A 25,249-nucleotide genomic window follows, 5' to 3' on the forward strand; every position below is an offset into this window, starting at 1 on the left:
GGATGAAGCTTCCAACTTTCATTATTATTTAATCAAACAATTGCTGCGTAGTAGATTGTATGCCTCACAGTGCTATGGATCTGGGTTCAAATCTCAGCAATGTGGAGTTTGCATTTTCTCCTAGTGCTTACCTTCTTCCAATATTCCCCAAAACATGCATGTAAAGTCAAGTGAAGACTAAATTGTCCTTAGGTGTGAATGTGATTGTTTGTCAAATCTTACCCGTGGCACCAATGAGAACAAGCGTTGCAGAAAATGGATGAGCAGGAAAAAAAGACATTCAATTAATTTCTAAGTAGAATAACTTTATTCATATAAAAAAAACACAAAAGGGCAAACAGATTTAATTCAAAATGTTGTGAAAAAAAGATGCATTTATAAACTTCATGATATGAAAAGTACAAAAGTTGGTCATTCATTTTTAGAGGGAAAAAAAAAAGATATCCAAGATCTGTATGAAACTATAGTTCATATTTAATTGCCTAGTGGCTAAGCAATTTCCATTAGCATGCATATGTACATAAATGTAAATAATTTTGCAGACTATATGTAGGAAATCAAATAAAAGTACCCTAAATTTATAAAATGATTGGTATCAAAAATGAAATCCAAAGATCCAGGGCCTCACATTATTGGACAGCTTTCAATTCGGGTTCCACTCTGGAAAAAAAAAAACATGGTCAAGAGCAGCAGCTTAGCATCACAGTCACACCTTTTTTTTTTTCTTTTTTCTTTTGGTCTTTTGCTGTTTTGTTTTACTGTCTCACCTTGCGAGGTGTGCTGCTACTGACCACGTAGGAATGAGGCAACAAACCCTCAGAGATGCCCCCGGTGCGGAAGGAGCGTGAAACTGAAGACACAGAGCTGCAGCCGTTGGACTTGTCCGAGGGGAGGCCGCAGGAGCCGCACAGAACTGTACGACTACGCAGATTGTACTCGCTGTCCCCACAGGTGCTGTGAGCCACCTGCTGCGGAAACAACAATCACTGACTCTTCAAATTTTTCACCAAGATTTTCCTCTCTTTGAAGATGCAATTTTAGGAACATGCCATTTTTTGGTTTCCTGAAAAGTACCCAACACCAGCGAGAAGGTTGTTGATTTATTGTTGCTTTATTGAAAATGAAGTGTTCTTGGTGTGTGCATGAGTGATTTTTTTTTTTTTTTCAAATAGAGAATGTGACTTTCGTCATGACTGGGTTACAAAATTTGACATCTCAATGTTTTTCACACAGTATCTCTATAATGTTACCATGTCATCATCATCATCTTCCAAATGTGTGCGAGTGACTTTCCTCATCGCCATTTCCTGTAAGGAAAAGGCGGTCAAAAGATAAATATTGATGTTTGCCAAACGTTTTGTCGCTTGAAAGATGTGTCACCTCTCCATTGGCGCTGATCAAGGTGGTCTGGAACTGGTCTCCGGTGCCCCAGTTGGCCTGCGTCTTCCAGACCAGGTCAGAGGGAGGATTGTGATTTCCCCCAGCACCAGCCGCCCAGATCTGGTCACCGTGGAAAGGTCATAGAGGCATTAGGCACCTCGTACGTGTCGCTGTGCTGATTTGAGCTCGTCGCTTACCGTGACTCTCTGGCCGGCCTTCAGGGTGAACTTTGAGGGAAACTTGAATGCAATCGGTGCAGAAGATCCAACCTGCCGCTTCACCTGCCAGTTACCCAAATTCTGATCCTAAAGCATGTCGGAGGGGACATGAGTGGAGCGTTTTATTAGAGTCCAGTTCAAAATCAGAAATAAAGATGAGACGGCCTGAAATTGGGATAAGCGATGAGAAAAGGATTAGATACACACGCACTGACCTCGTCTGCTTTATTGCTGAGTCGGACGTATTTGCCATCCTGGTCCACCTCATCCACGGTGACGCGCCCGCTGGCAGAGGCCTGCTGGGTAACGCGGGTACGAGCCACGGCGGCTCCGGCGAAGCTTGAAGCCTCGCTGTCCGTGTCGTTGGCACGCCTCCTCTTTGCGGAGTTCTGAGCACCGCAGTTGAAGGACCGGGAATGAGCCGACGCGGTCGAGGAGCGACTTCCCGCCATCCTCGCCGGCGGCGGGCTCGGAGAGAGACGCAGCCTGCAAACAAACGCGAAGGCCTCAGCGGCTATCGCACTGCAAGTTGTCGTACGTTTGCGACCTGCGCGCGGACCTCTCCTCCTCGCCCTCAAGCAACTTCCTGTAGGCGCAGATCTCCATATCTAGAGCTAGCTTGACGTCCATTAGCTCCTGATATTCATCCAGCTGCTGCTGCATCCGCTGTCTGATCTCGGCCATTTCTCGGTCTTTTTCTCCCAGGAGGCGACGCATGGTGTCGCGCTCTCTAGACAGAGCCTCCTCCAGGTCCTTCACTTTTGCGTCACGGGCTGCAAGCTAGATTCAACACAAGTCAGATGCACTTCTCTTCAGACAGATTCCAGTCTGCTAAAACTGTGGTGGTGATTCATTCTGAAGGTCATTGAATAAATAACATTGAGAGGGTCCAAACACAGAAAAAATGTAACGTCATCATGGGCTAGCGTCCTGGCCCTGAGAGGGCACATTTGAAATCTGATTGGTTGACGAAACAGACCTAATTCATTTCAAGGGGGAGTCAACCCCAAACATTTCTTTACAATAAGATTTTCTATAGGAATATATGAATATGAATATGAGTTAAAGCGGAAGTCAACCCAAACATATTTTTTTCAAGAATATGTTCCCAGCAGGCCCACTAGTTGAAACACGGCATTCTGATTAATTTTACGTTTGTGGAATATGAGTTAAGCAGCAAAATGCACTCGTTTTTAGCCATGACTGGAGGCGGCCATTTTGTCTTCTGTCGACCGAAAATGACATCACAACTGCTCACAACAACCAATCACGGCTCAGATTCAGAGAACAGGTGAGCCGTGATTGGTAGTTGTGAGCAGTTGTGATGTCATTTTCGGTCGACAGAAGACAAACAGGTGAGCCGTGTTTGGTTGTTGCGAGCAGTTGTGATGTCATTTTCGGTCGACAGAAGACGAAATGGCCGCCCCCAGAGATGGCTGAAAACGAGTCAATTAACACTTATTCCACAAACGCAATATTTATCAGAATGTCCTGTTCCAACTAGTGGGCTTGCATAGAACATATTCTTGGAAAAAAAAATGTTTGCGTTGACTTCCGGTTTTAAGTAGTAAAATCCCTCCATTTTTGTTCATCTCAGGGGGCGGCCATTTTGTCCGAACCAATCGCGGCTCAGCTTCAGAAAACAGGTGAGCCGCGATTGGCCATAACATGAACCCTGAGCGACCGTGATGTTATTTTCAGTTGACAGAAAGTGACAAAATGGCCGCCCCCAGGTGGATTTTGCTGTTGGGACTGAATGAATACAATTCCACGGAAGAAATCTTAGCATTTAGTTTGTAAATGTGGGTCAGCGCTTCTGATAGTGATCCCGGACAGCCGTCACTAAACTCAACTCGGTATCTTCCCTTGTGCTATGATTGCCCGCCTCATGTGATCTAGTTAATTGACCTGTTTCTGCAGCTGGCTTAACTGAGCCGACACGGACTCCAGGCGGACCCGCGTCTGCTGCAGCTCCTCGTGCGCCGCGCCCACCAGATGGCTGCTTCGGTCCGCTGACTGACGTGCGCCTTCCAGCTGAACACATCAAATGGACCAGACAACATAGTAAAAGTTGCACGGCGTATTTTTACAACGGTTTCTAGCAAGCACAATATTTACCTTGGAGTTGTAGGTCTTCTCCAGCTCCTCCTTGTAGAGTTTAACCTGAAGTTCATGCTGGCCTCGCATCTCCATCAAGGCATCAGCCAGTTTGCTTTCAAAGTCTTGCTGGTGGCCGTTGTCCAGCTCCACCATGCGGGACTCGTGGCGTCGCTTGACCTCGCGCAGCTCCTGTGCGGCAAGTGTAGGTGAGGATGACGCTGGCCGATTTATTTTCCTGAAACAAGCGATCGTGATGAGACGACGGTCTGACCTCAGAATGGAGGTTCCTTTGGAACTCCAGCTCCTCTTTGAGGGTCTGAATGCGATTCTCTCCATCCACCCTCCTCAGCATCTCATCCTGCAGCTGCTTTCTGGCGTCGGCCAGGCTGGTCTCGAGCTAATGGCACAGAGGCCGGAGGGTAAAATGGCGGCCCGCAGGAAAACGTACGCATTTGGGCGTTTGAATTCACCTTTGCAATCTGCGTCTTCAGGTCCCTGTTTTCCGTCTCAAGGCTGCGCTTTTCTCCCAAAGCGGTCGTCAAAGACGCATCTTTGGAGTTCAGCAAGGCCTCCAAGTCTTTGAGCCTCTGTAGCGCTCCTGCCAGATCCGATTCTTTTTTCGTGTTCCTGAAAGGGACGGATGGACACATAAACTCACTGGAAGGCAGTATGGAAAAATGGATGAAAGAATAAGAGGGCGTTCTAAGGAAACCTCAGACTCAAGTGGGAACCGCAGAATAATTTCCTCTATGCAGTCAAATGTGCTATTTTGAGTACGAATTTTCTACGAGGGGGGAAACAAACGGGGATATACTTTTGTGTTTCCACTCTTGCACGTGACTTTTGAGCTACAGTGTTTCCAGTCCCCTCCATCGAGCCACAAAACCACAGCTTGTGGTGTTTGGTTACGATGCTGCCATGGCAACAGACTGTCTCCGCCAAACACACTGGAACCATCAAGCCAATATTTATGGAAGAGTCAAAAAAGCGGAGCCCTCGAACCACTGCCACGTATCGTGAGTGTGTCATTACTCCGGAGGATGGAGAAGGGGGGGGGGGGGGGGGCGAGGGAAGAAGTTAGTCATCAGGCCATTGATGTTTGACTATGGGATGTCTAAATGGAAGTCCAGCATTGAGCTGCAATTAGTCACGGGGAGGCTGTGCCTTGGGGTGTGGCCCCAGCAGCAAAGAAATTCTCATGTCAGCAAAATGTACATCAGCTATTAATAGACTTCATGATCCATATTGTCATTGTCATCTATGCATTGACAGAACTAAAATGGCCGACTCTACCTTGCTTTCAGCTCCTTGTATTCCTCCCTCAGCTTGCCCACCTCCAGCTGCAGACGCGCACGCTCCTTGGCCACCGAGTCCAAAGTCTTACGGGCGTCCGCCAGCTCCGTCTCGTAGGCGGCCTTCAGGCCCGTCAGCTCCCGCGACACCTCTGTCTCCGACTCGGTGATGCGCAGGCGCAGCCCGGCGTTCTCCGCCTCCAGGGAGCGGACCTTGTCGATGTAAACGGCCAGACGATCGTTGAGGTTGCTGAGGTCCTCCTTCTCCTGGAGGCGCGTGATGCGGTTGGGGGAGAGGGGGGTGCTCGCGCCCCGAGGAGTGTTTTTGGGGGTTGCCATCTCTCAAGCTTGCTTCTGCCCAATCAGTAAACATCCAGTACATGCATAAAGGTTTGGGAAGTGCACCAAAAAAAATGCCACATGCTACCATCAAAGAAACTGAAAAGAAGTGGTTCAAAGTCAAACACAAGCGCCTTTGAAAAATACAAAAAAAAAACTTACCCTTTGAATGGTTCCAAAGAAGTGAAAATGAAAACTTTGTTGAATATTTGCTATGGAGAGAGCAAGGGTCCCTTTGCGATCACCAGCACCGTTCAGCCTGTTGCTATGTGTATACTGTATGACTCTATCGGAGTGCCCATAGGAAAGAATGAGATGGGAGGGGTAAAGAAGAGAGAGGTTGGCCTCAAAAGTTTGGCAGTCACTCGACGTGGTTGCTCCTCTCCATCTCTCTTTCTGGTCTGCGGTCTGAACCAATGAGTCACCCTCTGCCGCTAGTTCTTGTGATTGGTTTTCATTTATTTCATTTTTTTTTTTTTTAAATTGCATGTTCGGATTTCCTCATCCAACTTGCATCTAAGGTATGGGGGTTCAAGGCGTAAATCAGTCGACGCTCCTTTCAGTTTTCAAACATTCAATTACATCAATTACATGTTTTCTTCATTCATTTCCAACCAATCTTCCAAAACACATTCCCACCGCCACTGAAGAGGAATTAAACCCAATTTAGCCACTATACTTTCAGTGACTCTATTAAGTGCCATTCATAATTCAATAGTGGCTCTTTGGAGGGCGTGGCCGCCACGTGTGAAATTGAATAGCCAAGTAAATCTTTTGTTTTCCGCATATTTCTCCAAATGTGTTTGTGAACAAGCCAGTCTGAATTACATAATATCCGCCTGCCAGGCAGAGTTTCTCCACCCATGACTAGGCAACCACCTCGGGTGAGGATTTTCCTATTTGAAGCCATGGCTGGACTGCACTGTCTGGGACAAACACCATGTGAAAGCTAAGCAGAGCTGCAATGAGTGATATACAGGTTCATGCAGTTTATGCCACTTCACCATGTGTAGAATGATATTTCCAGGTCATGCTGAATATAAACCCAGTATGGCTCTGAGATCTGCCGACTCGGGTCAATTAGTGGAGCCCAGGATGCAAAGCAAATATGGTGAAGCAGCATTTAGCTGTTACGCTGCATGCAAGTGAAATATGATGCCAACATAGGTAAATCAGCCTCAAGAGTAAATGCTTTTAAATCCAGGTTAAAAACGACACTCCCCCGTACCTTTAAGATCTTTAAAACATCAAACTCAATTTCACTGTCAGTAATTCTAGAAAGTTACTTTCTTCTTTTCTTTACTTTGCTTTTAAATGCCTTTAGATAATGTATTTCTAAATGCGTTTGATTGTTGTCAATGTACATTCTTTTGATAATTCTTAATGAGCTACTTTTGTTCTGTCTAGTTTGCGTTTGAACTTTAGCTGTTTGTAAATTCCTTTGGTTCAAACTGTGACGTCATCGAATGGTTGCGTTTATGTCATGTGGTCTGAGAGAAAACCCGCATTGGATCACGGTGATCACATGGACAAATCCATACTAGTAGGATACTGTAAATGTCATCTTCCGCTTGTAGTACGTCTGTCAAATAGTTGACATTATTTAAATGCGCCAGGAAATGTGTTGCGCATTTTCAAGGTAAAATCAATCAACACGCGTTGCCTTGGAGACAAAATAAAATATGCAACTGGAAGCTTTTAGGAGTTACAACTTGGATAGTAACGTGATAATAATCTCACACACGCCCAACCAAAAACAAAATCAGAACTAAATGTTGAAAAGAGTCCGTTCCATATTTTATCTTGCACATAAGGCAACTTTGCGGCGCAAATCAGCGGCTCAGTGTCGCAAAAAAAAAAAAAAAAAAAAAAAGGGAAATCGTATTAATAAACACGCACATAAACATCGAAAACAAATACAAAGTAACCCATCTAAAAGCCCCACACGGCGGTGAACGCGTCGGCGCCCAGTCGGCTCGCAAACAAGCAGCCCATTCGGAGGTTTGTGCGCACGCACACACGAACAAGCAGCAGCGGGGCGAGACGAAGCGGAAGCCTCCATTTTAGCTCCCGTGGCCGCTCGGCGCCTCACGTGTCCTGGCCTGTCTGCCTCACATGACCCGTGTGTTTGTCCCCGTGATCACAGCCTCCATCTCGGCGGATCCGTGCTGTTTCCGTCGCTCGTTCCCACGCCGACCGAGCATTCATGGATATGCTGGAGCAGAGTGTGGACAGCTCGGCGAGGTGAGGCTCGGCCCGTCGGCCGTTTCTCTCGCTCGGCCCGCGAGGCTCCGTCCGAGCAAGGCCGCCATAGTTTAGATTCTTTGCAAACGCTCTTCTTTATATCTTTAATCTGTTTGACATGCTTACTTTTAATCACTGTGCATCGGAGTTGTTTGGCGACTATTTGTTGCTTCAGCAATGTTGCATTTCTATATCCGAGCGAGCGTTATATTTATGTTTGTTTTTTTGTATTTAGCGAGTGTGTAGGTTACGTTGCTGCAAGACTGCACAAGCAAGGAACAACTTAATCATGTTTTTTATGTTTTCTTTTTGCGCAACATTATACTAAAACTTTACCGGGTGCACGTTTTGGGGGATTATAAGTACTTTATCAGGCCAGAATTAGCATAGTTTTTGAGGTAGTAAGGTCATTTCAAGAAGACGTACTAGCTCCAACTGTAGCTAGTGACCTCACTGTTTGGGTTTAGTTAGCCGGTAATGTTATTCCGTTTCAACATTTTTAAGTTGCATCTGTCTTAATTTAAATTTAATGCCGTACAGTACGGTACTGCACTTTTTGTTTTAACGTAGTTTGCTCGTGTGACCACCGGGTGGCGCCGGTCAACCGCAGCTTCCCTTGGTCAACTTGTTTTTTGTAGCTTGTGATGCTAGTTTCTAGCTGTATCTGTTTACTTTTAAAACCACTTAGTTTCTGTTTTTCTCTCTGTTTTTTCACAGTCACGACAAACAGGAATCCGACGACATTGAGCAGTTACAGGAAGGTATGAGCTTTATTTCCAATATCCAATAAGCTCACTTAGAATAATTGTATTTCTTTATTCTCGTATATCCAATCAATCCTTCTAACATTTGTAGGAGAAGTAGAGGATCAGTCAGCTGGGACTATTGCTGCTGTCCCACAGGGTGCATTCCCTGACCACAATGTTCAGTACCAGTTCCGCACAGAGAACAGTGGTGGGCAGGTGAAGACACTAACCCTAGATCGTTCAGTTGGGTGCTGTTTTCTTTCTGTTATGGTTTTAATATGGTCTGTTTGTTTCTGCTGTCACTCTAGGTGACCTATCGTGTAGTCCAGGTGACAGACGACAACATTGACACATCCTCTGACGCCACCGGGGCAGTTAGCGTCGTCTCTACTGCGGCATTTGCGGGAGCGCCTCAGGTGTGTAAAAAAAAAAAACAACAAAAACAAATATTACTGTGAATTTACTAAATGTTTGTATGTTTTACAATGACACTAACTTACTTACCATTGTTTATACTCAATTTGTCACAGCGTTAGGGGCACGAGACAAGTGAGATCTAATACAAGAGTGCCATATAGTTCTCACTTTATAAATTAAGATAATTGATACCTACCATTCAAGCGAAGTTAAAAAAGTAAAAAAAACATGAGCCACAACTGATGTTGTATGAACGGGGCTCACAGTCAAACACAATTACAAAATAATAATGGATTAAAAAAATGTCACAAATGTTACTTCAAGTTTGGATGTATAACTTCATTCGTTACCATCCAGGCTGTAATCCAGAACCCTTTCAGTAACGGGGGAAGTCCTGTCGGGGAGACAGTAGGAGGAGAGACGCGTTTTGCCTACTTTCCCGCCACCGCTGTCAGTGACGGGACGGCCACAGCCGTGTCGGTGCAAACCACCTCTGAACCCACAATCACACAGGGGGCAGGTGAGTTTATGCAGTCTCACTTTACATGGCCTTCAAGCTTTGGCTCGGGAAAATGTACAATTACAAAAATAATTCAAGTTGTCCTAATTTGATGGTATTTGCCCATGAATCGTCTCTATTGTTAAAGTAAATTCAACAAGATGCAAACAACATTGAATTTACTGTAGTTGGCATCAATTTGTGATGACACACGTTACTTCCTGAATGCCATATTTCGCAAATCAACACAAATCAATCTTTTTACTCTTCATATCCAGGTCAGTTCTACGTAATGATGACCCCTCCTGATGTGCTGCAATCGGCAACCCAACGGACCATCGCACCGCGCGCACACACTTACCCAGCGTGAGTACACAATGCCTCCTTACACCATTTTTTTTTTTTTTTTAAAATCAACCCACTCCCTCATCTACACACGGCCGCTCTGAGTCCTATATTTTAAAATAATTTCCATCAAACCCCCCAGGAGGTTTTCTTTTTGTTCCTTTAACTAAAAATAAAATAATCCAAACATGGTTTGTGAAAATCCCGATAAAAAACAGCAACAGCACAGCAATATCCATCCTACTAGATGATCAAACATCTGAAAACCACACTGTGTCCTACTTACCTGCCATCCCCAGAGACGTTGGTGAAAGCGAGATGTTGCAGCATGGCAGCACAAACTGGTGAGGAGAACTTTCACATTCAAACCAATGCTGCAATCCCTCCCCTGCCCCCCACTGTCACTCCCGTCGTTTACAGATCAACACAAAACTGTAATCATGTGCTGTGAGATGTGATGTGTTTCTTTGTCCCTGAAGTGCATAGAGTCAACGTCATTTTCGATTGAATGGGTCTTTTTTTTTTTTTTTTTCCTGGCATGAATGTAAATAGTATATTTTCAAAAAAAGATGATCTTGTGAAAATCTTCCTCAAGTGTGGCCCATGATTTTGAAGGCTACTAGAATGTAATACTCTTACATTTAGGGGGGGGGATTTCAACTACAGTGTCTTGTTAGCTTGGATACAAATTAGTCGTATAATTAGTTGTATTGGTAGTTAATTTTTCTTGGAATAAAATTGGAGTCACAACAAAAATATTTGTCCTTACAGGAAGGTGGATGGTCCACGAGCACCGAGGGATGAAAGAAGAAGAGCACAACACAATGAGGGTATAACGCTGGTTAATTGATTACAACGATAATTCCTGTGTTGTGACGTTTAATGTAAGCTACATTTTATTCATTCACAGAAGTGCTGTACCTTTAAATCACTTAAAGCTTCCTGTGGTGTTTTATCCTAGATGATTGTTACATTTTTGTTTCATTAACATTTCCCCCTTTCTCTCAGTGGAGAGAAGAAGAAGAGACAAGATCAACAACTGGATAGTCACACTTTCAAAAATCATCCCCGATTGCAACATAGACAATAGAACTGGTGCTGTAAGTCTTGTGCCCAAAATTTTACCACTATATCAAATTTAGAAAAATTAAAAATGATATAATGATTGGCTAAGCTATGCCTTTTTTTCTCTCCAGAGTAAAGGAGGCATCCTGTCCAAAGCTTGTGATTACATCCGAGAGCTGCGTCAGAACAACCAGCGATTGCAGGAGAGCTACAAAGAAGTGGAGCGAATTGAGCTGGACAATGAACTGCTTAGACAACAGGTAAAATTTCTTCCTTCGGAGCTGGCAAATTCCCAGGTCTGAGGCACCTCTGTACTTTGCTTTCTCTGGTCCATGTTTAGTGTGGTACACACCATGTCACCAAAGAGTACAGTGACTTTTTCACTCTTTAAATGGGTGACTGATTACAAGTTTGAAACAACCCGTGAGGCTAATTACAGGATATGTGAAATTATTTTGTAATCTTTTCTTGGGTTATCATTTTTATCCAGGCCTGTTAAAAATAATTCAATTGAACCACAATTCAAAACCAATGTCTGATTTTCATTGGTTAATTTCCATTTAATTTATCATTACTTTTGTTAGATTCACGCTATGCCTGTGACCATTGTGGGTTTTTCCCAATAATTTTGTGCACACGTGTGTACAGCTCGCATTCACAAAACTCTGATCTGATGATATTCAGGATTGCACTCTTTGCCTCATGCCGCTCTCTTGACGCTTCCAGCTTGAGGAACTAAAGAGCGACAATGCGCTGCTTCGAGCGCAGCTACAACAGCACGGCATAGATCTCAATGGAGACTCAACACCCCAATGATAAGCGGACTGGACATCTGGAGAGTCGCAAACGTGTATTCCTGCTCACCTGAACAATACCAGGAAAAGGAATAACCACGGGTGACTAGTTCCATCAGGATCCCATTGAACATAAAGTGGGCCAGTGGCCTGCGGAAGGACCACTGACAGACAATGTCTCCCTCCATATGCTGCTGGTCAATGGCTGACATTAACTGAGTAGCCCAATGAACCCCTCACCTATGCTTCAAGGAGAGCGACCTCGGCGCACCACCACACTTGCACAAAGCTTTATTTTACTGTAATTTATAATCCTGCCACTCCTCCCAACTTCTCACCCTTCTTGGTGCATTTTCCTGTTTTCGAAGCTACCAAATGTAATAGGAAGTACCACTCAATTTTTTTTGTCCTTTTAATTTATAAACCCTGTCTGAAGTCAGCATATTATATTATTCTTTTTCAGCCAGTTAATCAGTAAAGCAGTTCTGACGGTGATGGGTTTTATTTTAGCGCAAGACCTAAACAAGGTGTAAACCTAGCTCAGGTAATTGGGGTAGTGCACTGGCATCTGGTTACCAGATTTTACATATAGATTTTATTTTTGGAATTTCCTTTTTGTTTTTGTCCGCGGGTGCAATGGACAGGTAGTTGAGACATTTGCATCGTGTGGATCAGTTTTATTGGGCATCACATGTCGTAGTAGGTTAGTATAGTTTTCTTTCTATGTCACTGAGGTTTAATGAATGTGAGGGTTCATTTGAAGACCCGCCTCTGTTTGGCCTCATGGGCATTTTTGTCTGTGTTGCTCCCCCACTAATCAAATGCACAGCAATGTTTGGGACCTTTGCGGCTATTCGAAGGCAATAAACCATGAGCATGAATGAACTGATAACATCTGAGATGTGAGTGATCATGGCCATATTTTGTCTCAACAGCATGGAATGGTAACTACGAGCACGGCGAATTGTGATGCTACAATAAAAGAACAGATGCTTTTAACAATGTCGTTTATTGCAAACCTACCCAAACAAGCGATGTAATGCTCCAATTAATATTTAGTATTTTTCTATTTATGTTTGACATATTAAATGCCTAAAATCAAATTCAGTGACGTGCTATATGCGGAACATACACGTGACGTTTTTTCAGTCGGTATTGTGTTGCCTTGTTACCGAGAAATGACACCAGCCGTTGCTATGGAAACCATCGCAGCAACAACCAGCACGCACCAACTAACTGGCCATTATGGAACGATGGTGAGTCATTTTAAGAAAAAACTATTTTAAACCCGTTTAAATGACAAGGACTTTAGAGAAAAACGTAAAGCAAATACACACATTTTAAAAAGTGTGTTTACGTTGTGTACCAAATGACAATATTGACGAATAAAACCTACAGCTGCACAGGCTAAGTGGATTTCAAAGCACATTTTGTTACAAACCTGACTAAAGGGACACTGTTCCGTTATTTGGAACTGACACTGAAATAGCTGTGTTATGTTTATTAATTTAGCATTACACTTATTGTGTGTAATCAAATTTGTGCATTCCCATTTTTGGCCAAAGTAAGTGTCAGTATCGCACGATTATTGAACGTAAGAGTTTCTGTGTAAAGTTAACATTTCTGCTTTTAGTGAAATTTTAAATACTTAAAATAAGTTTCATCATGTGCTGTGGCAACTGCATAAAAGGGGATGTGAAACGTAACGGTTACACCAAACGGAATAATGTGATACTAGTTTGCGACCAAGCTGCGCAGATTCGCCATATTATCCAATGAATGCAACACATCTACCGCCCCGAGTCCGAGGCTGCGGTGGGGAGAAATTAATTTAGATTCCATTGATACAGCAAATTACTGTCCTAGGAACACTTGGCGTCACCAACCTGTATCACCCAGGGGAAATCACGTTACCGTTTTTGCACACTATGACGTATGATGAAGTCACCTTGTGGAAAGTGCAGCAGCTCGGGGAAAGGCTGGAAAATAAACTGCGCTGGAAAGTCAATAAAGTGATGGCTTGAAGAGTTGGGCACAAAAGGTATTTTAAATCGTTTGTTGAAGGAAATATTTTTTTTTTGGGGGGGGGGGGGTAATCACATCTTGTAAGAACTACAGTGCTTATAACGTTTTTGCACTGTCTAAGGGAGTAAACATAAAATATATATTTCATTGACATGTAGTTGCGATATTACGTGTTTCATTTATTTATTATTTATTATTTAAGTTTCGTTAATATTGCGCTAAAGAAAATACTAAAAGTTTAAGAAAAAAATATATGCATATTATTAAAACAAATTATATATATATATATATATATATATATATATATATATATATATATATATATATATATGAAGTCAGGCATAATATTACCAAAGCATCTGTGGTAACTAGGTGAAGACAGCTTCATAAATCATCCCAACCAATAAGATTTTTAAAACATTTTGTTTTTATGTCTTGGCAAGACGATGCCGGAAAGTTTAGCACGTCTGGTGCGAGGTTTGTATCTCAACTCCAACTTTCCTGTGTGTGTTTTTGTCTGGGTCCTGGGTCCTTTTTTTTGGGGGGGGGGGGGTAATCACATCTTGTAAGAACTACAGTGCTTATAACGTTTTTGCACTGTCTAAGGGAGCAAACATAAAATATATATTTCATTGACATGTAGTTGCGATATTACGTGTTTCATTTATTTATTATTTAAGTTTCGTTAATATTGCGCTAAAGAAAATACTAAAAGTTTAAGAAAAAAATATATGCATATTATTAAAACAAATATATATATATATATATATATATATATATATATATATATATATATATATATATATATATATATATATATATATGAAGTCAGGCATAATATTACCAAAGCATCTGTGGTAACTAGGTGAAGACAGCTTCATAAATCATCCCAACCAATAAGATTTTTAAAACATTTTGTTTTTATGTCTTGGCAAGACGATGCCGGAAAGTTTAGCACGTCTGGTGCGAGGTTTGTATCTCAACTCCAACTTTCCTGTGTGTGTTTTTGTCTGGGTCCTCCCCTCCGGTATATCCCAGATGACTAACTCTTTGCATATCGTTGACTCAGTATAATGACCAAACATCCGGAGAAGCCCATCGTGCACTACGGTGTGCCGGAGTGGAGCAACAACAACGAGAAGCTGTCTGCCACTGCAGAGCTAGAGCGACATTTTTCCAATGTGATCCGCCAAGAGAGCAGGTCACTCCGCAATGACACCAACTGTAAGGTGGGTCCTTGTTGCCGTCACCTTAAAATGCACCTTGCACAAAGTGGGTTGTTTTTTTCCCCCCCACTTATTGTCCTGTACTATTACCCCACAGACCAACTGGGATGAAAGCGATACCTCTCGCATGTTGAGGGATCGGGTTTGGGAGGTTTCAAGATGTAAGGATCTGCTCGTAACCTGCGCGAAGAAAGTAGATGACGAAATTGAAGCACTGACACTGGTAAGTCAAATTGGCTAAATGATTTATTTCACAATTTATGAGTGGGCAGGCACTCGTCAGACCCTAAAAAAAAAAATCTATTTTCCATATGCCCCCTTTAAACGCAACGCCATGATAACCCCAACTTGATTGTTTGTTCTGAAAGTCTAAAACCCGGACCGAGGAGACCTTGGCTGCCACTGCTGTTCCCCACGAGGTCAGCATGGAGAGCCTGACCCTGAGGGAGGGCCGGCAAGGATTTGAGCTGGTCAACGACCCCGTGGAAAAGGAGTTAAAAAAAGAGGTGCATGTCATCGAAAAAGCGCAGCAAACCCTGCAGCAGCTCATAGACCAGGCGTTTGAACAGCTCTGGTAAGAGCAACACACTGACTTTGGACTTTCAGTCAATACAGCTGCACTAATTCACAACACGACTTTCATTTTCCAGTATTTTGCAGAAAATCCGACAGCAACTGACCGCTGACCTTCAGAACAAGGTGGAAACTCTGGATATCGATAATACCTGTCTGGAACTTACAATAACGTCATCCCAGATCTCCCTGAAGCCAGATCCGACTCGAATACCTGCGGGGTAAACAACATCCATCCGTCATATAATGCACCCGTAAAAAAAAATATTCCTTCTCATTAACTGTAGTTCGTGTACACCACACGAGTGGATCCAGTTCACCCAGTTGAATTTGGCCCGGGCCCGTGAAGCGATGCAGATGTCCGAGCAGATGAGGGAGGACATGAGTCTCACCAGAGTCCGCGTACGTGTGATGAAACCACGACCGTCCACTAAGTGCACGCAACATTTGGGTCCAACGCGCTAACATTTTGCCGTCCTCAATTCCTTCAGCTGCAAAATGAGTTGAAGACCCAGCAGAGAGCCACGGAGTTTGCGCTGCGTAAGCGCAATCATGAAGAGCAACAGGCTTGCCGCGAGCTGGAGTGGCAACTGAAAAATGTGAGCTCGTCATCGACGGGATTAAACATGCCGCCGTGGGGGATTGTTTCGAAAGCCTTGCATGCGCTCTCCTCTTGCAGACTGAAAGGGAGATAGCAGACATGGAGAAAGACATATTCAAGTTGGACGCCGATCTGAAGGCAAAGACGGCCCCGCTGAAGCTGGCTCACACCCGACTGGAGAACAGAACCAGCCGGCCTGGCATGGACCTCTGCAGAGATGAGGTGGAGACATCTCAATACACAAACAAAAGTTTGTTTGTCTGACTGCGTCTTTTCCGCCCTGTTTCCAGGCGCAACGTTGCCTTGTTGATGAAGTCAATCAGCTGCAGGCTACAATTGCCATTCTGAAGGAAAAGCTGGCTGAAGCTCAGTGAGTTATGAGAACATAGAGCTCATCCTTCCTTTCAACATTCATGATTGTGACATGAAGAGGCTGAAATGTGATTGGCCAAAAAAAAAAAAAAAAAAATTAAAAATCCAACATCCATGTCCTGCAGTCCAGCCAAGACGCTAACTAACAAAATGGAATGAAAAGAATAGGCTCGGGAACAAAATATAATTTTATGGACTGCATATTAGAATTCAATTTGTTCATTTAGGTCTGTGCTTCTGACCCGCGCGTTTTTCTCCTCTTTCAGGCACTCGTTACAGAGACTGAAGCATCATCACAACCAAATGACGCAAGATCACGCCAGGAAACGCGCCGCTTTGTCCCTGGAGGAACGTTGCATCAACATCCGCAACCGCCTCATCCCCATATTATACGGTGATGACACCCAAGTTCCGCTGCTCCTACTCACCAGCTCGAGCGGGAGGAGCACCCGCCATCTCGAAGCCTGATTTTACCTTGAATTCTACTAATCCGCAAATATGCACGTTTTTTTTTTTTTTTCACACAAGTATTAAGGAAATCACAACGTAAAACATTACGTACATCTTGAAAATACATGAATTCTGTCGAGCTGTTAACATCTTAAGAGGACTTTTTTTTCCACTGTACTTGAGAATACCAGAAGTGTGGCGTGCTAAATTGTTGAGTGACACGATTCATCTGAATGTGTATGGAAGTTGTTTTTGAACCGGGGCTTATCTCAAGGCCTGTTATCAAGATTTTTCTTGCATCTGAGCGTGTGCATACAAGGCTCACGTTTGTCTTTAGGTCATTACTTTATATGCCGTTAGCTTTGATGGCTTTGTTTGGCTTCGTCATAATGTTTGACCATTATGACGCTGTTTACGGCATGAAGAGAATAATGTGAATCCTGACTCCCACGTACCGTATATACTGTACATAATAGTTATATGCAGGTACAGGCAGAAACAGGGTAGACAAAACTGAGCATTACTGTATTTAAAAGCAGAAACTGTGAAACCACGTTCTCATTTGATTTTATAATATGGACGCCGAGTGACCTTATGGATCACTGTCGCAGCGTTCAATTTGGTTCCCGCTACTAAAAAAAACAGCTTATGAATATACTCTTGTGATATAGATATTGCGCAACAAATTTAAGATAAATAAATTCAGCAAAAGAAAGGACTGAACATGTTTTGTTGTGACTCCAATTTATGCCATTCTTCAGCTACAATATTCCAGTGCTACAGCTTCAAAACTGAGAATGTCAAGAATAGTGGGGGACCCAAAACACTTACCTGTTGAATGCCAACGTGAACGAGTTTTATTCCATTCCAATGTATCATCAAGTGTGACAGTGAGTCTTTTTACGGGTTTCCAACTGTGAACAAAAAAGAAATGGCAACTAAGACACCATAAAATATAACAAGGTCATTTATGGAAATAAGCATTTGAGTAATATAATCGGCATCTTTTATTTTCCCTCAATTGCGCGAATAAGTTTGTCTCACTGACTCAAGTCTGCAAATGAGAAGAAAGTATCGTCGTTGCATCAGTAGCGAGGAAGGTTTTTCAGTTTTTACAGAGCTGTTCGTTAAGTATGCCTTTGTGTGTAACAAAAAAAAAAAATAGAGTAAATTAAATTAAAATTCGAGACAAAACAAGAAGATCCGGAACCACACTTGTACACAAATGCAATGAATGCAATGGAGGAGGAAGCCAGGCCAGGCTTCGAGATACAAAATGACATATTTGTAGCATGAACGAGCATCTCATGGTTTTATGGTCATGAGTAAATGGGTGTGTTTGTGGAAAAGCGTGTGACAGAGGCGTGGGTGTGTCAAGCAAAAAGCTTGTGCTGAAATAAATGGAGCAGAAAATATGCTGATTTGTTGTGGAGGCATTTTATTGGAGCACACTGGCAGATAACAAGAAATGTTTTTGTCAAGAAAATCCTTGTGGGTGTTCAAAACTAGTCTGTTGACCTGAAACTTAAAACAACACTTGATACTTAAATGATGATGAACCCAAGATTTCAAAATGTTCAAAATGTAATTTTGTAAGACTGTTATTGCTCAAACGGTGCGGCAGCGTATTTATAAAGCAAGAGAAAAAAAAATCTAATTTAATCACTGCCTCTAGAATCACATGGCAACTGCAATATCCTCTTTATCGTCTTTTGTTTGTATTATCATTATTAGTACAATGATCTACAAAATTCATTTTCTTTTATCTCTGTCTCTTTGCAAATATTTCTTACTTAGTGAGGCAAATCCCACACTTAAAGTGGACGTCAACCCAAACGTATTTTTTTCAAGAATATGTTCCCAGCAGGCCCACTAGTTGAAACACGGCATTCTGATTAATTTGGCGCTTGTGGAAAATGAGTTCAGCAGCAAAACGACCCGTTTTTAGCCATCTCAGGGGGCGGCCATTTTGTCGATTCTGTCGACTGAAAATGACATCACGGAGTCGCAAGGCTCAGGTAACGACCAATCACGGCTCAGCTGTTTTCTGAAGCTCAGCCGTGATTGTTGTTTTTTTTTCCAGAATTGTCAAAATGGCCGCCCCCTGAGATGGCTAAAAAGGTGATTTGGCTGCTTAACTCATATTCCACAACGCAGAATTAATAATCAGGATGCCGTGTTTCGAGTAGTGGGCCTGCATAAAACATATTACAGTAAAAAAAAAAAAAAAATGGGAGTCGACTTCCACTTTAAATACAAGTAATAAAAGTAGAGACTGTACTCAAGTCAAATTGAAAACAAACGTTTTGTACATTTTTAACATTTTGTCATCTTTAGCGCATAGCCCTTGAGCTCATTTGAACGTCCTCGGCCTTCGAGAGATGACCGTATGCAACCCTCAATTTTTCTGAATCATTTCACTTAAAGGTCCAGATGCTTTTTCCCTCCACTCAGAGGGCAATTATTACAGTCCGGTGCCTGCTAAATGTCCCATACTTCTGCATGAGTGCGTGCATCTTCTGATCGGTATCTCGCGGCCATGATGCGGCGTACGACAACATGCCTCACTGCCTTCCTCGCCGGTACCTCAGTCAGGACGGTCGCTCGGTGAACGCCAGCCTCCCTTTCCTAAATGGGGACTCGATTTTTGAGACGACGATTGGAGCGCAGGCATAGCTAACAGATGGCACGTTTTGGCAGGATTTCCCGTTGGTCTCAGTGGTGCCGTCCCGAGCGTCCCCACGATGCACGTGGCCGTCAAGGATTGCGTTGCTCTCTTGGTCTACTCCTTCACGTTCGTGCTGGGCCTTCCCGCCAACTTGCTGGTTCTGTCCGTGTACGTCCGCAAAGCCCGCAAGCGCGGCGCCACGCCCAACGTGGTCTACGCCCTCAACCTCTGCCTGGCCAACCTGGTCCTGGTGGCCTGGTTGCCCGTCAAGGCTTTGGAGACCTTGCTCCAAGACTGGCGGCTCCCGGCTCCCGTGTGCCCGGCTTATAGCTTCTTCCTCTTCTCGTCGCTCTACGGAAGCTGCCTGTTCATCGCGGCCGTGACGATGGGACGCTACGTCAGCATCGCCTTCCCTCTCGCCTACAAGCGGTACCGCCGGGCTCGTATCTCGTGCTTCATCAGCGCAGCCTTGTGGGCCTTCGTGCTGATTCACCTGGGCGTCGGCCTCGTGGCAGAAGGCGGCGCCAACTTCGTCTCCGTCAAGGACGATGCTTTGGCGTGCTACGGCCATTTCGACGCCTCCCAACTGGCCGTGCTTCTGCCCCTCCGTCTAGAAATGGCCGCGGTCCTCTTCCTCTTGCCTCTGACGGTGTCGTCCTTCTGCACGCTGCGCTGCGTCACCCTGGTGTGGCGTTCCAACTTACGGCCCGCGGGGAAGAGACGAGTCCTCGCGGTGGCGCTGTCCACGCTGGCTGTGTTCGTGGTGTGCTACGCTCCCTACAACGCCTCGCACGTGGTGGGGTTCGTGTCGGGGGAAAACGTCGAGTGGAGATCGTACGCCATGCTGACCAGCTCCTGCAATGTTTTCCTGGAGCCCGTCGTCATGCTGATGCTGTCGCCGGCCGCGTCGAGGGGGATGGTGGGTAGAATTTGCGGAGGGCAAAGCAGATTCAGTCGTGCTGACGGGTTTCGCCATCGCTGCACCACTCCAAACACTGTGGCTAATGTCAGGTCGCCAGCTACAATAACCGAGGGGAGCCAAGCTGGTGTGGATGTGCCTAAACTGAGTCAGGAATGAAATGACTATGCTGACTATCTCTTTATTAGAAGGCTTATGAGACTTCAAAATACAAGTTTTTGTTGTTTTTTTTGTTTTGACTTGAGAGTATTCAAAACAATCACATAAGTTTGCCTCAAATTCTGCTAGCTTAATGCTAAAACAAAATGCAAAACAGCATCTATGTGGTAATGGATTTTTTAACACAAAATGCACACCAACACATGCAGACAGACAATTTAACAATACTCACATGTATATATTATGTATCCTCTGCAAAAAACAACTCTACTGCTGCAGCTTGGTGAGTCATTTACAGTTGTAAAACTCTTCTTCGCCTGTGTGAATAACTGTATTTTTCTGCCCCCTGGTGGCCATGTCACACACCTGAATTTGATTGTGGTATTACCACTGTATGTTTTTATGAAGTACAATATTATAGAGTGCTATTTTCCTTATTAAAAACACATTACAAACAATTGTGTTGCTTTTTTGGGTAGGCCAGAATGGATTAATGACATTTACATTCATTTCAATGTAGAAAGATCAATTGAGGTATAGATGTTTTGAGTTACGACAGGAAGAAAAACATTTTTTATTTTTAGCAAGCACGCGTAACAATTAAGTTAACAATGACTTGGGCAATCATACTATTACGCTAACGATTTAGGGGAAACTAGCTCATTAAAACACCCTTTCATAAATATACCGCATTGTAATATTCACCATTGGTAAAATTTCATTTCCACCACTTTATTGACTCATAGCTATATTTATTTATGTCTTCCAAGACCTTTAACGTTTGAGCGATTCCGACGAATTGAAGTCAATTTCCATGTAACAATGTTGCCTTGGAAGCGGTTGCGGGGTTATGATGTTTGGAGAGCGTGGGCCCGTCAAATATTGTGTCCGAAAGCATATTAAATTTCCGCCGGTTAAGGTGAGATAGGAGATAATGAGCGTGATATACTTCTTATGATGTGTGAAAGAAAGCGTGTTGGAACAACAGTCACACAGTGATGGAGAGACTGAAGCATCATGTTTGACAGTGGTCAGGTAGGCATAATTCTATGTGCTATATGTATTATTTGTAATACAGGGTATTAGTTAAAACATTGCTATTGCTATTAGCATTCTGCAATAAAACAGCTAAGATTTTTAACATGATAACATTAATGTTGCAGGACTGGGCTAATAAATGTCATTTTTGGATGGATTTATTTTGGAAAACAGTTATTCATATATACTTCAATTATACAACATCAACAACATTTACTCAGTATATGTGCAGATGCTGTTAAAAGAGGCAGGTATATTATATGATATCATATTATGACACGACATTACACATGCATTTCAGTCTGCTAGCTCAATGCTAATTAGCATCTATGTTGCAGGGCTATAACCCTTTCACAACCGATTACACACAGTTGGTGCAACAACAGCTGCAGAAAGTCAGCATAATAGTACTCACTCAGTCATATATTCTTTATCCTCTGCGAAAAACGACTCATTTTAGTGCCGTTCGGATGAGCTGAGATGTTTGATTCTTTCTGTTTGTATTTCATTGTGTCATTATTGTATGTTTTTATATCGTGTGAATGTAATGTAACAATAATATAATTTGTGATGACATGGAGTGTGTCTGATTGTGTTTCTTTTTAAAGTGCGGCAGTGAAATGCAACTGTGTGTATTGGTATCACTAGTAACGACCACGGTGTTGCGTTCGACAGTGTGTGTCAGAGAGTGGCATGCTCCACCTTCTGCTATCTGTCTACTTCTTCACCTTCCTGATGGGGGTTCCCGCCAACATCCTGGCATTCTGCACCTTCTGCCGCAAGGTGCGCACCCGGGCGGCGCCCATCGACGTGCTCCTCCTCAACCTCACCATCTCTGACCTCATTTTCTTGGCTTTCCTGCCCTTCAAAATGAAGGAGGCCTCAGACAACATGGCTTGGGTGCTGCCCTTCCCGCTATGTCCATTTACCGGCTTCGTCTTCTACGTCACCATCTACAACAGCACCCTGCTGCTCACCGCCGTGGGTGTGGAGCGCTACTTGGGCGTGGCCTACCCCCTCAGGTACGCCCTGTGTCGCAGGCCGCGCTACGCCGTGGCGGCCTGTGTGCTCTTCTGGGCGGTGACCTCCTTGAATCTCAGCATCGTCTACATCATGCCTTACGCCCAGTGGCAAAACCACGCCGCCAAGCCCCCGTCCACCTGCTACTTGAATTTCACCGAAGCCGAGCTCAAAATCCTTCTGCCGGTCCGCCTGGAGCTCTTCTTGGTCCTCTTCTGTGTCCCCTTCGTCATCTGCTGCTTCTGCTACGTCAACTTCATCCTCATCCTGTCGCGTCTCCCCAACATCAGCAGGCGGCGGAGGCTGCGGGCCATCGGGCTGGCCCTCGGTACCCTGGTGGTGTTCGCCGTCTGCTTCGGGCCTTACAACGCCTCCCACGTGGTGGGCTTCGCGCGCCAGGAGAGCGAGGACTGGAGGAATGTGGCATTGCTCTCGAGCACCCTCAACGCCTGCCTGGATCCTTTTATTTTCTACTTCTCGTCAGCCGCTGTTAGGAGCATGCTAAAACATTGCTTTAAGAATGTCGTGGCAAAGCTGCACATCCTGAGGTGCGGGTGACCACCGAGGACAATAGCATCGGCCAAGGAAGTTCGTACGATGTCTTGTGTCATGTACACTACTCACCAAGTTCATTATAGTTCACGAAAACTAACAAAATAACCAATTTAAAAAACATTTTGCTTAATGAATAAAAAATGAAAATGAGAGAGCTTTTTGAAAAAATTAAATGAAACTACATTTCACGTTTATGAAACTAGCTAAAAATAACAATAATTATAGGGAAAATGTCCTTTGTTTTCACCCTTGTCAATTAATTTCATACGTGAGTTTTCAGGTTTGTTTTGGGTTAAACGTATCTGTTTTGGTATTACTGTTTGGTCATACCAAATAAGGAAGGTGGAACAGTCGTTTGGGAATTGTAGTTTACTTCATTACATGTACTTATATTTTCTTATTTACATATATTTATTGTGACTTTTTTGATCGTGCACTCTACAAATACTCTCTATATAAAGCTAAAACTAATGCTAAGAACTAACAAAAACTAAATTAAAACAAAGCATTAAAAAAAACAACTAACAAACCTGCTCTAAGAACTAATAAAAACTAACTGAATTTAAAAACAAGTCAAAAGAAAACAAAAACCAACTGTAATGAAAACGTCAAAGCTATTTTGACCCTGCTACTCACAAAAACGATATATTCACATACATGTACTTCATATTCAGCTTTTGGCTATAATTTTAAGATGAACCAAAGACACTAGAACTTCAGAAGTACTGAAACATCTGGATATTATGCATTATAATATTTAGCAAATGCCAAAATAAAGCTCACCTTTTAAATGTCAAAGTGCAATTTAGGTTCATCCGGAAATTTCACCTAAATATCCACAACTTTTTGTGAGTATTATACTTGCTAATTAAGTGTAAACTAGTTAATTAATACAGTGGTATATATATATAAGGGAGGGAGTTTGTGTAATACTTAAAAGGCCCTCTGGTTCCCTTTATCCATCAGGGGCACTTCAAGTACTGCTGCCTGCTTGAGGGTTTAATCAAACAGTGTTTCGTAAGGGACAAAGCAATTAAAAATAAGAGGGCTGTTTGAAACAGGAAGCAGATACTGCAATGTGTACTATTGTTAATCTAAATTCAATTCATAAGCACAGGCCACGTGCGATGTGTACATACAAACATTGCTCATCAGCGTCATGATGTTATAAACTGATGTGAAAGAACATACACTATTGATAACTGCCATTTCCTGGCGTTAATTAGGAAATGTCACCTTCCTTTGTGGAGGCTGTATACAAATAAAATGCCTTTATGGCAGTACACTACGTACTGGCACAGTCTGTGACTTAAACATGTATATTTGTGTGTCATTATGATGACAGCTGGACAGTTGAAATGTGTACATTAGTTCATTACATAAAAATTGTTGATATGAATTAACAATAGAATTATGATAAGAATGGATCCTACTTGGGTTTAAATGCTGCTGGTGTTTTAATTTAATCACATTCATTTTACCTCATAAGTGATAAACACAATTTTTTTTCTGTCAAAGACTACCTGGGTTATTTAATGTATTACTGTACAGTACAAGTACTTGTTAAAAGTATAAGTTTTCTCTTCTGTTGCTAGTTTATGTACGTGGGACTGTCTTCATTAGTATGTCGACCAGAACACTAACAAAGCCTCTCTTTGTGTGTGTATGAAACAAACGTTCCAAAATAAAATATGTGTAAACTAACCCAAACATATGTGATGAATATGATTTATACGTCCGTGCCTATATTTAATATTATCACGACATTAGTGCCGTTGTGCCTTACCTGTTTGCTGGGTTTGGTCGTGTGACGTTAACAAGTTGAGCCGTCGTTACTGTGATGTCATTTTCAGTCGCCACCATGTATCGGAGCAAGACAAAATGGCCGCCCCCTGAGTTGGATAAAACTAGGTGGACTTTTCGGCTAAATTAATTCATGTTCCACAAACGCATTAAACGGAATACAATGTTTAGACTGGTAGGAGCACATTGAAATTATTGTAAAGAAAAACATTTGTCTTTTTATTTTCATTTCATTTATTCGTTTATCTCAGGCGGCGGTCAACATAAGACTTGACTTGTGTTATGCAATATAGCCTGACCTGAATCCGATGCATGCATTTCACTTGCTGCTGAAGACAAAATGCCCCAAGAGCAAACAGGAAGTGAAAACAGTTGCAGTAGACACCTAGTGTCACAACCAG

General features: G+C 43.1%; 5 protein-coding genes across 12 annotated transcripts; 4 read left to right on the plus strand and 1 right to left on the minus strand.

The window, feature by feature from the left end:
* Positions 1–328: 328 nt before the first annotated feature.
* LOC147132384 (lamin-A-like) lies at positions 329–24,895 on the minus strand. 6 transcript variants are annotated; one of them, XM_086013684.1, is made up of 15 exons: positions 23,829–24,042; positions 17,518–17,600; positions 5,492–9,921; positions 4,992–5,344; positions 4,169–4,325; positions 3,970–4,095; positions 3,717–3,887; positions 3,507–3,632; positions 2,158–2,378; positions 1,814–2,084; positions 1,578–1,685; positions 1,381–1,500; positions 1,251–1,307; positions 768–968; positions 329–660 (listed from the first exon to the last, which is right to left on the minus strand). In XM_086013684.1, exons 4-15 carry the CDS (start codon positions 5,327–5,329, stop codon positions 625–627), a joined length of 1,932 nt encoding a protein of 643 aa, XP_085869810.1. In that variant the 5' UTR covers positions 5,330–5,344; positions 5,492–9,921; positions 17,518–17,600; positions 23,829–24,042; the 3' UTR covers positions 329–624. The 6 variants fall into 6 exon arrangements, with proteins under 6 accessions (XP_085869810.1, XP_085869813.1, XP_085869809.1 ...); XM_086013687.1 differs by lacking the exons at positions 5,492–9,921; positions 23,829–24,042 and adding an exon at positions 24,832–24,895; XM_086013683.1 differs by lacking the exon at positions 23,829–24,042 and adding an exon at positions 24,832–24,894 and having other exon boundaries at positions 4,992–9,921.
* Positions 7,195–12,338, plus strand: usf2 (upstream transcription factor 2, c-fos interacting). 2 transcript variants are annotated; one of them, XM_086013692.1, is made up of 12 exons: positions 7,195–7,330; positions 7,476–7,573; positions 8,291–8,334; positions 8,429–8,535; positions 8,628–8,735; positions 9,094–9,256; positions 9,514–9,601; positions 9,880–9,924; positions 10,352–10,410; positions 10,589–10,680; positions 10,777–10,905; positions 11,372–12,338. In XM_086013692.1, exons 2-12 carry the CDS (start codon positions 7,536–7,538, stop codon positions 11,459–11,461), a joined length of 963 nt encoding a protein of 320 aa, XP_085869818.1. In that variant the 5' UTR covers positions 7,195–7,330; positions 7,476–7,535; the 3' UTR covers positions 11,462–12,338. The 2 variants fall into 2 exon arrangements, with proteins under 2 accessions (XP_085869818.1, XP_085869819.1); XM_086013693.1 differs by lacking the exons at positions 7,195–7,330; positions 9,880–9,924 and having other exon boundaries at positions 7,360–7,573.
* Positions 12,526–18,107, plus strand: tekt2 (tektin 2). Of its 2 annotated transcripts, none has more exons than XM_086013689.1 (10): positions 12,526–12,695; positions 14,534–14,693; positions 14,788–14,913; positions 15,059–15,264; positions 15,341–15,484; positions 15,551–15,665; positions 15,755–15,862; positions 15,943–16,086; positions 16,155–16,234; positions 16,503–18,107. In XM_086013689.1, the coding sequence occupies exons 1-10, from the start codon at positions 12,685–12,687 to the stop codon at positions 16,702–16,704; spliced, it is 1,296 nt and encodes a 431-aa protein (XP_085869815.1). In that variant the 5' UTR covers positions 12,526–12,684; the 3' UTR covers positions 16,705–18,107. The 2 variants fall into 2 exon arrangements, with proteins under 2 accessions (XP_085869815.1, XP_085869816.1); XM_086013690.1 differs by lacking the exon at positions 12,526–12,695 and adding an exon at positions 13,179–13,480.
* LOC147132387 (free fatty acid receptor 3) lies at positions 19,260–20,433 on the plus strand. The gene has a single exon (XM_086013691.1). It carries the CDS (start codon positions 19,431–19,433, stop codon positions 20,430–20,432), a length of 1,002 nt encoding a protein of 333 aa, XP_085869817.1. The 5' UTR covers positions 19,260–19,430; the 3' UTR covers position 20,433.
* LOC147132388 (free fatty acid receptor 3-like) lies at positions 22,146–23,048 on the plus strand. Its single transcript, XM_086013694.1, has one exon. It carries the CDS (start codon positions 22,164–22,166, stop codon positions 23,046–23,048), a length of 885 nt encoding a protein of 294 aa, XP_085869820.1. The 5' UTR covers positions 22,146–22,163.
* Positions 24,896–25,249: the final 354 nt, after the last annotated feature.

The sequence above is a fragment of the Filicampus tigris genome, chromosome 18 (genome assembly GCF_054856515.1).
Source record: "Filicampus tigris isolate MCC_2025a chromosome 18, RoL_Ftig_1.0, whole genome shotgun sequence".
Lineage (NCBI taxonomy): Eukaryota > Metazoa > Chordata > Actinopteri > Syngnathiformes > Syngnathidae > Filicampus > Filicampus tigris.

Excerpts from the sequence above, each read along its gene's own strand:
- LOC147132384 (XM_086013687.1), bottom strand. The coding sequence starts at position 5,329 with ATGGCAACCCCCAAAAACACTCCTCGGGGCGCGAGCACCCCCCTCTCC. Across the intron at positions 2,085-2,157 it reads CTTGAGGGCGAGGAGGAGAG|GCTGCGTCTCTCTCCGAGCC; the intron begins GTCCGCGCGCAG and ends GTTTGTTTGCAG. Across the intron at positions 1,308-1,380 it reads TGATCAGCGCCAATGGAGAG|GAAATGGCGATGAGGAAAGT; the intron begins GTGACACATCTT and ends TTTTCCTTACAG.
- usf2 (XM_086013692.1), top strand. The coding sequence starts at position 7,536 with ATGGATATGCTGGAGCAGAGTGTGGACAGCTCGGCGAG. Across the intron at positions 9,602-9,879 it reads CGCGCACACACTTACCCAGC|AGACGTTGGTGAAAGCGAGA; the intron begins GTGAGTACACAA and ends TGCCATCCCCAG. Across the intron at positions 9,925-10,351 it reads CAGCATGGCAGCACAAACTG|GAAGGTGGATGGTCCACGAG; the intron begins GTGAGGAGAACT and ends TTGTCCTTACAG.
- tekt2 (XM_086013689.1), top strand. Across the intron at positions 16,087-16,154 it reads TGGACCTCTGCAGAGATGAG|GCGCAACGTTGCCTTGTTGA; the intron begins GTGGAGACATCT and ends CCCTGTTTCCAG. Across the intron at positions 16,235-16,502 it reads GAAAAGCTGGCTGAAGCTCA|GCACTCGTTACAGAGACTGA; the intron begins GTGAGTTATGAG and ends CTCCTCTTTCAG.
- LOC147132387 (XM_086013691.1), top strand. The coding sequence starts at position 19,431 with ATGCACGTGGCCGTCAAGGATTGCGTTGCTCTCTTGGTCTACTCCTTC.
- LOC147132388 (XM_086013694.1), top strand. The coding sequence starts at position 22,164 with ATGCTCCACCTTCTGCTATCTGTCTACTTCTTCACCTTCCTGATGGGG.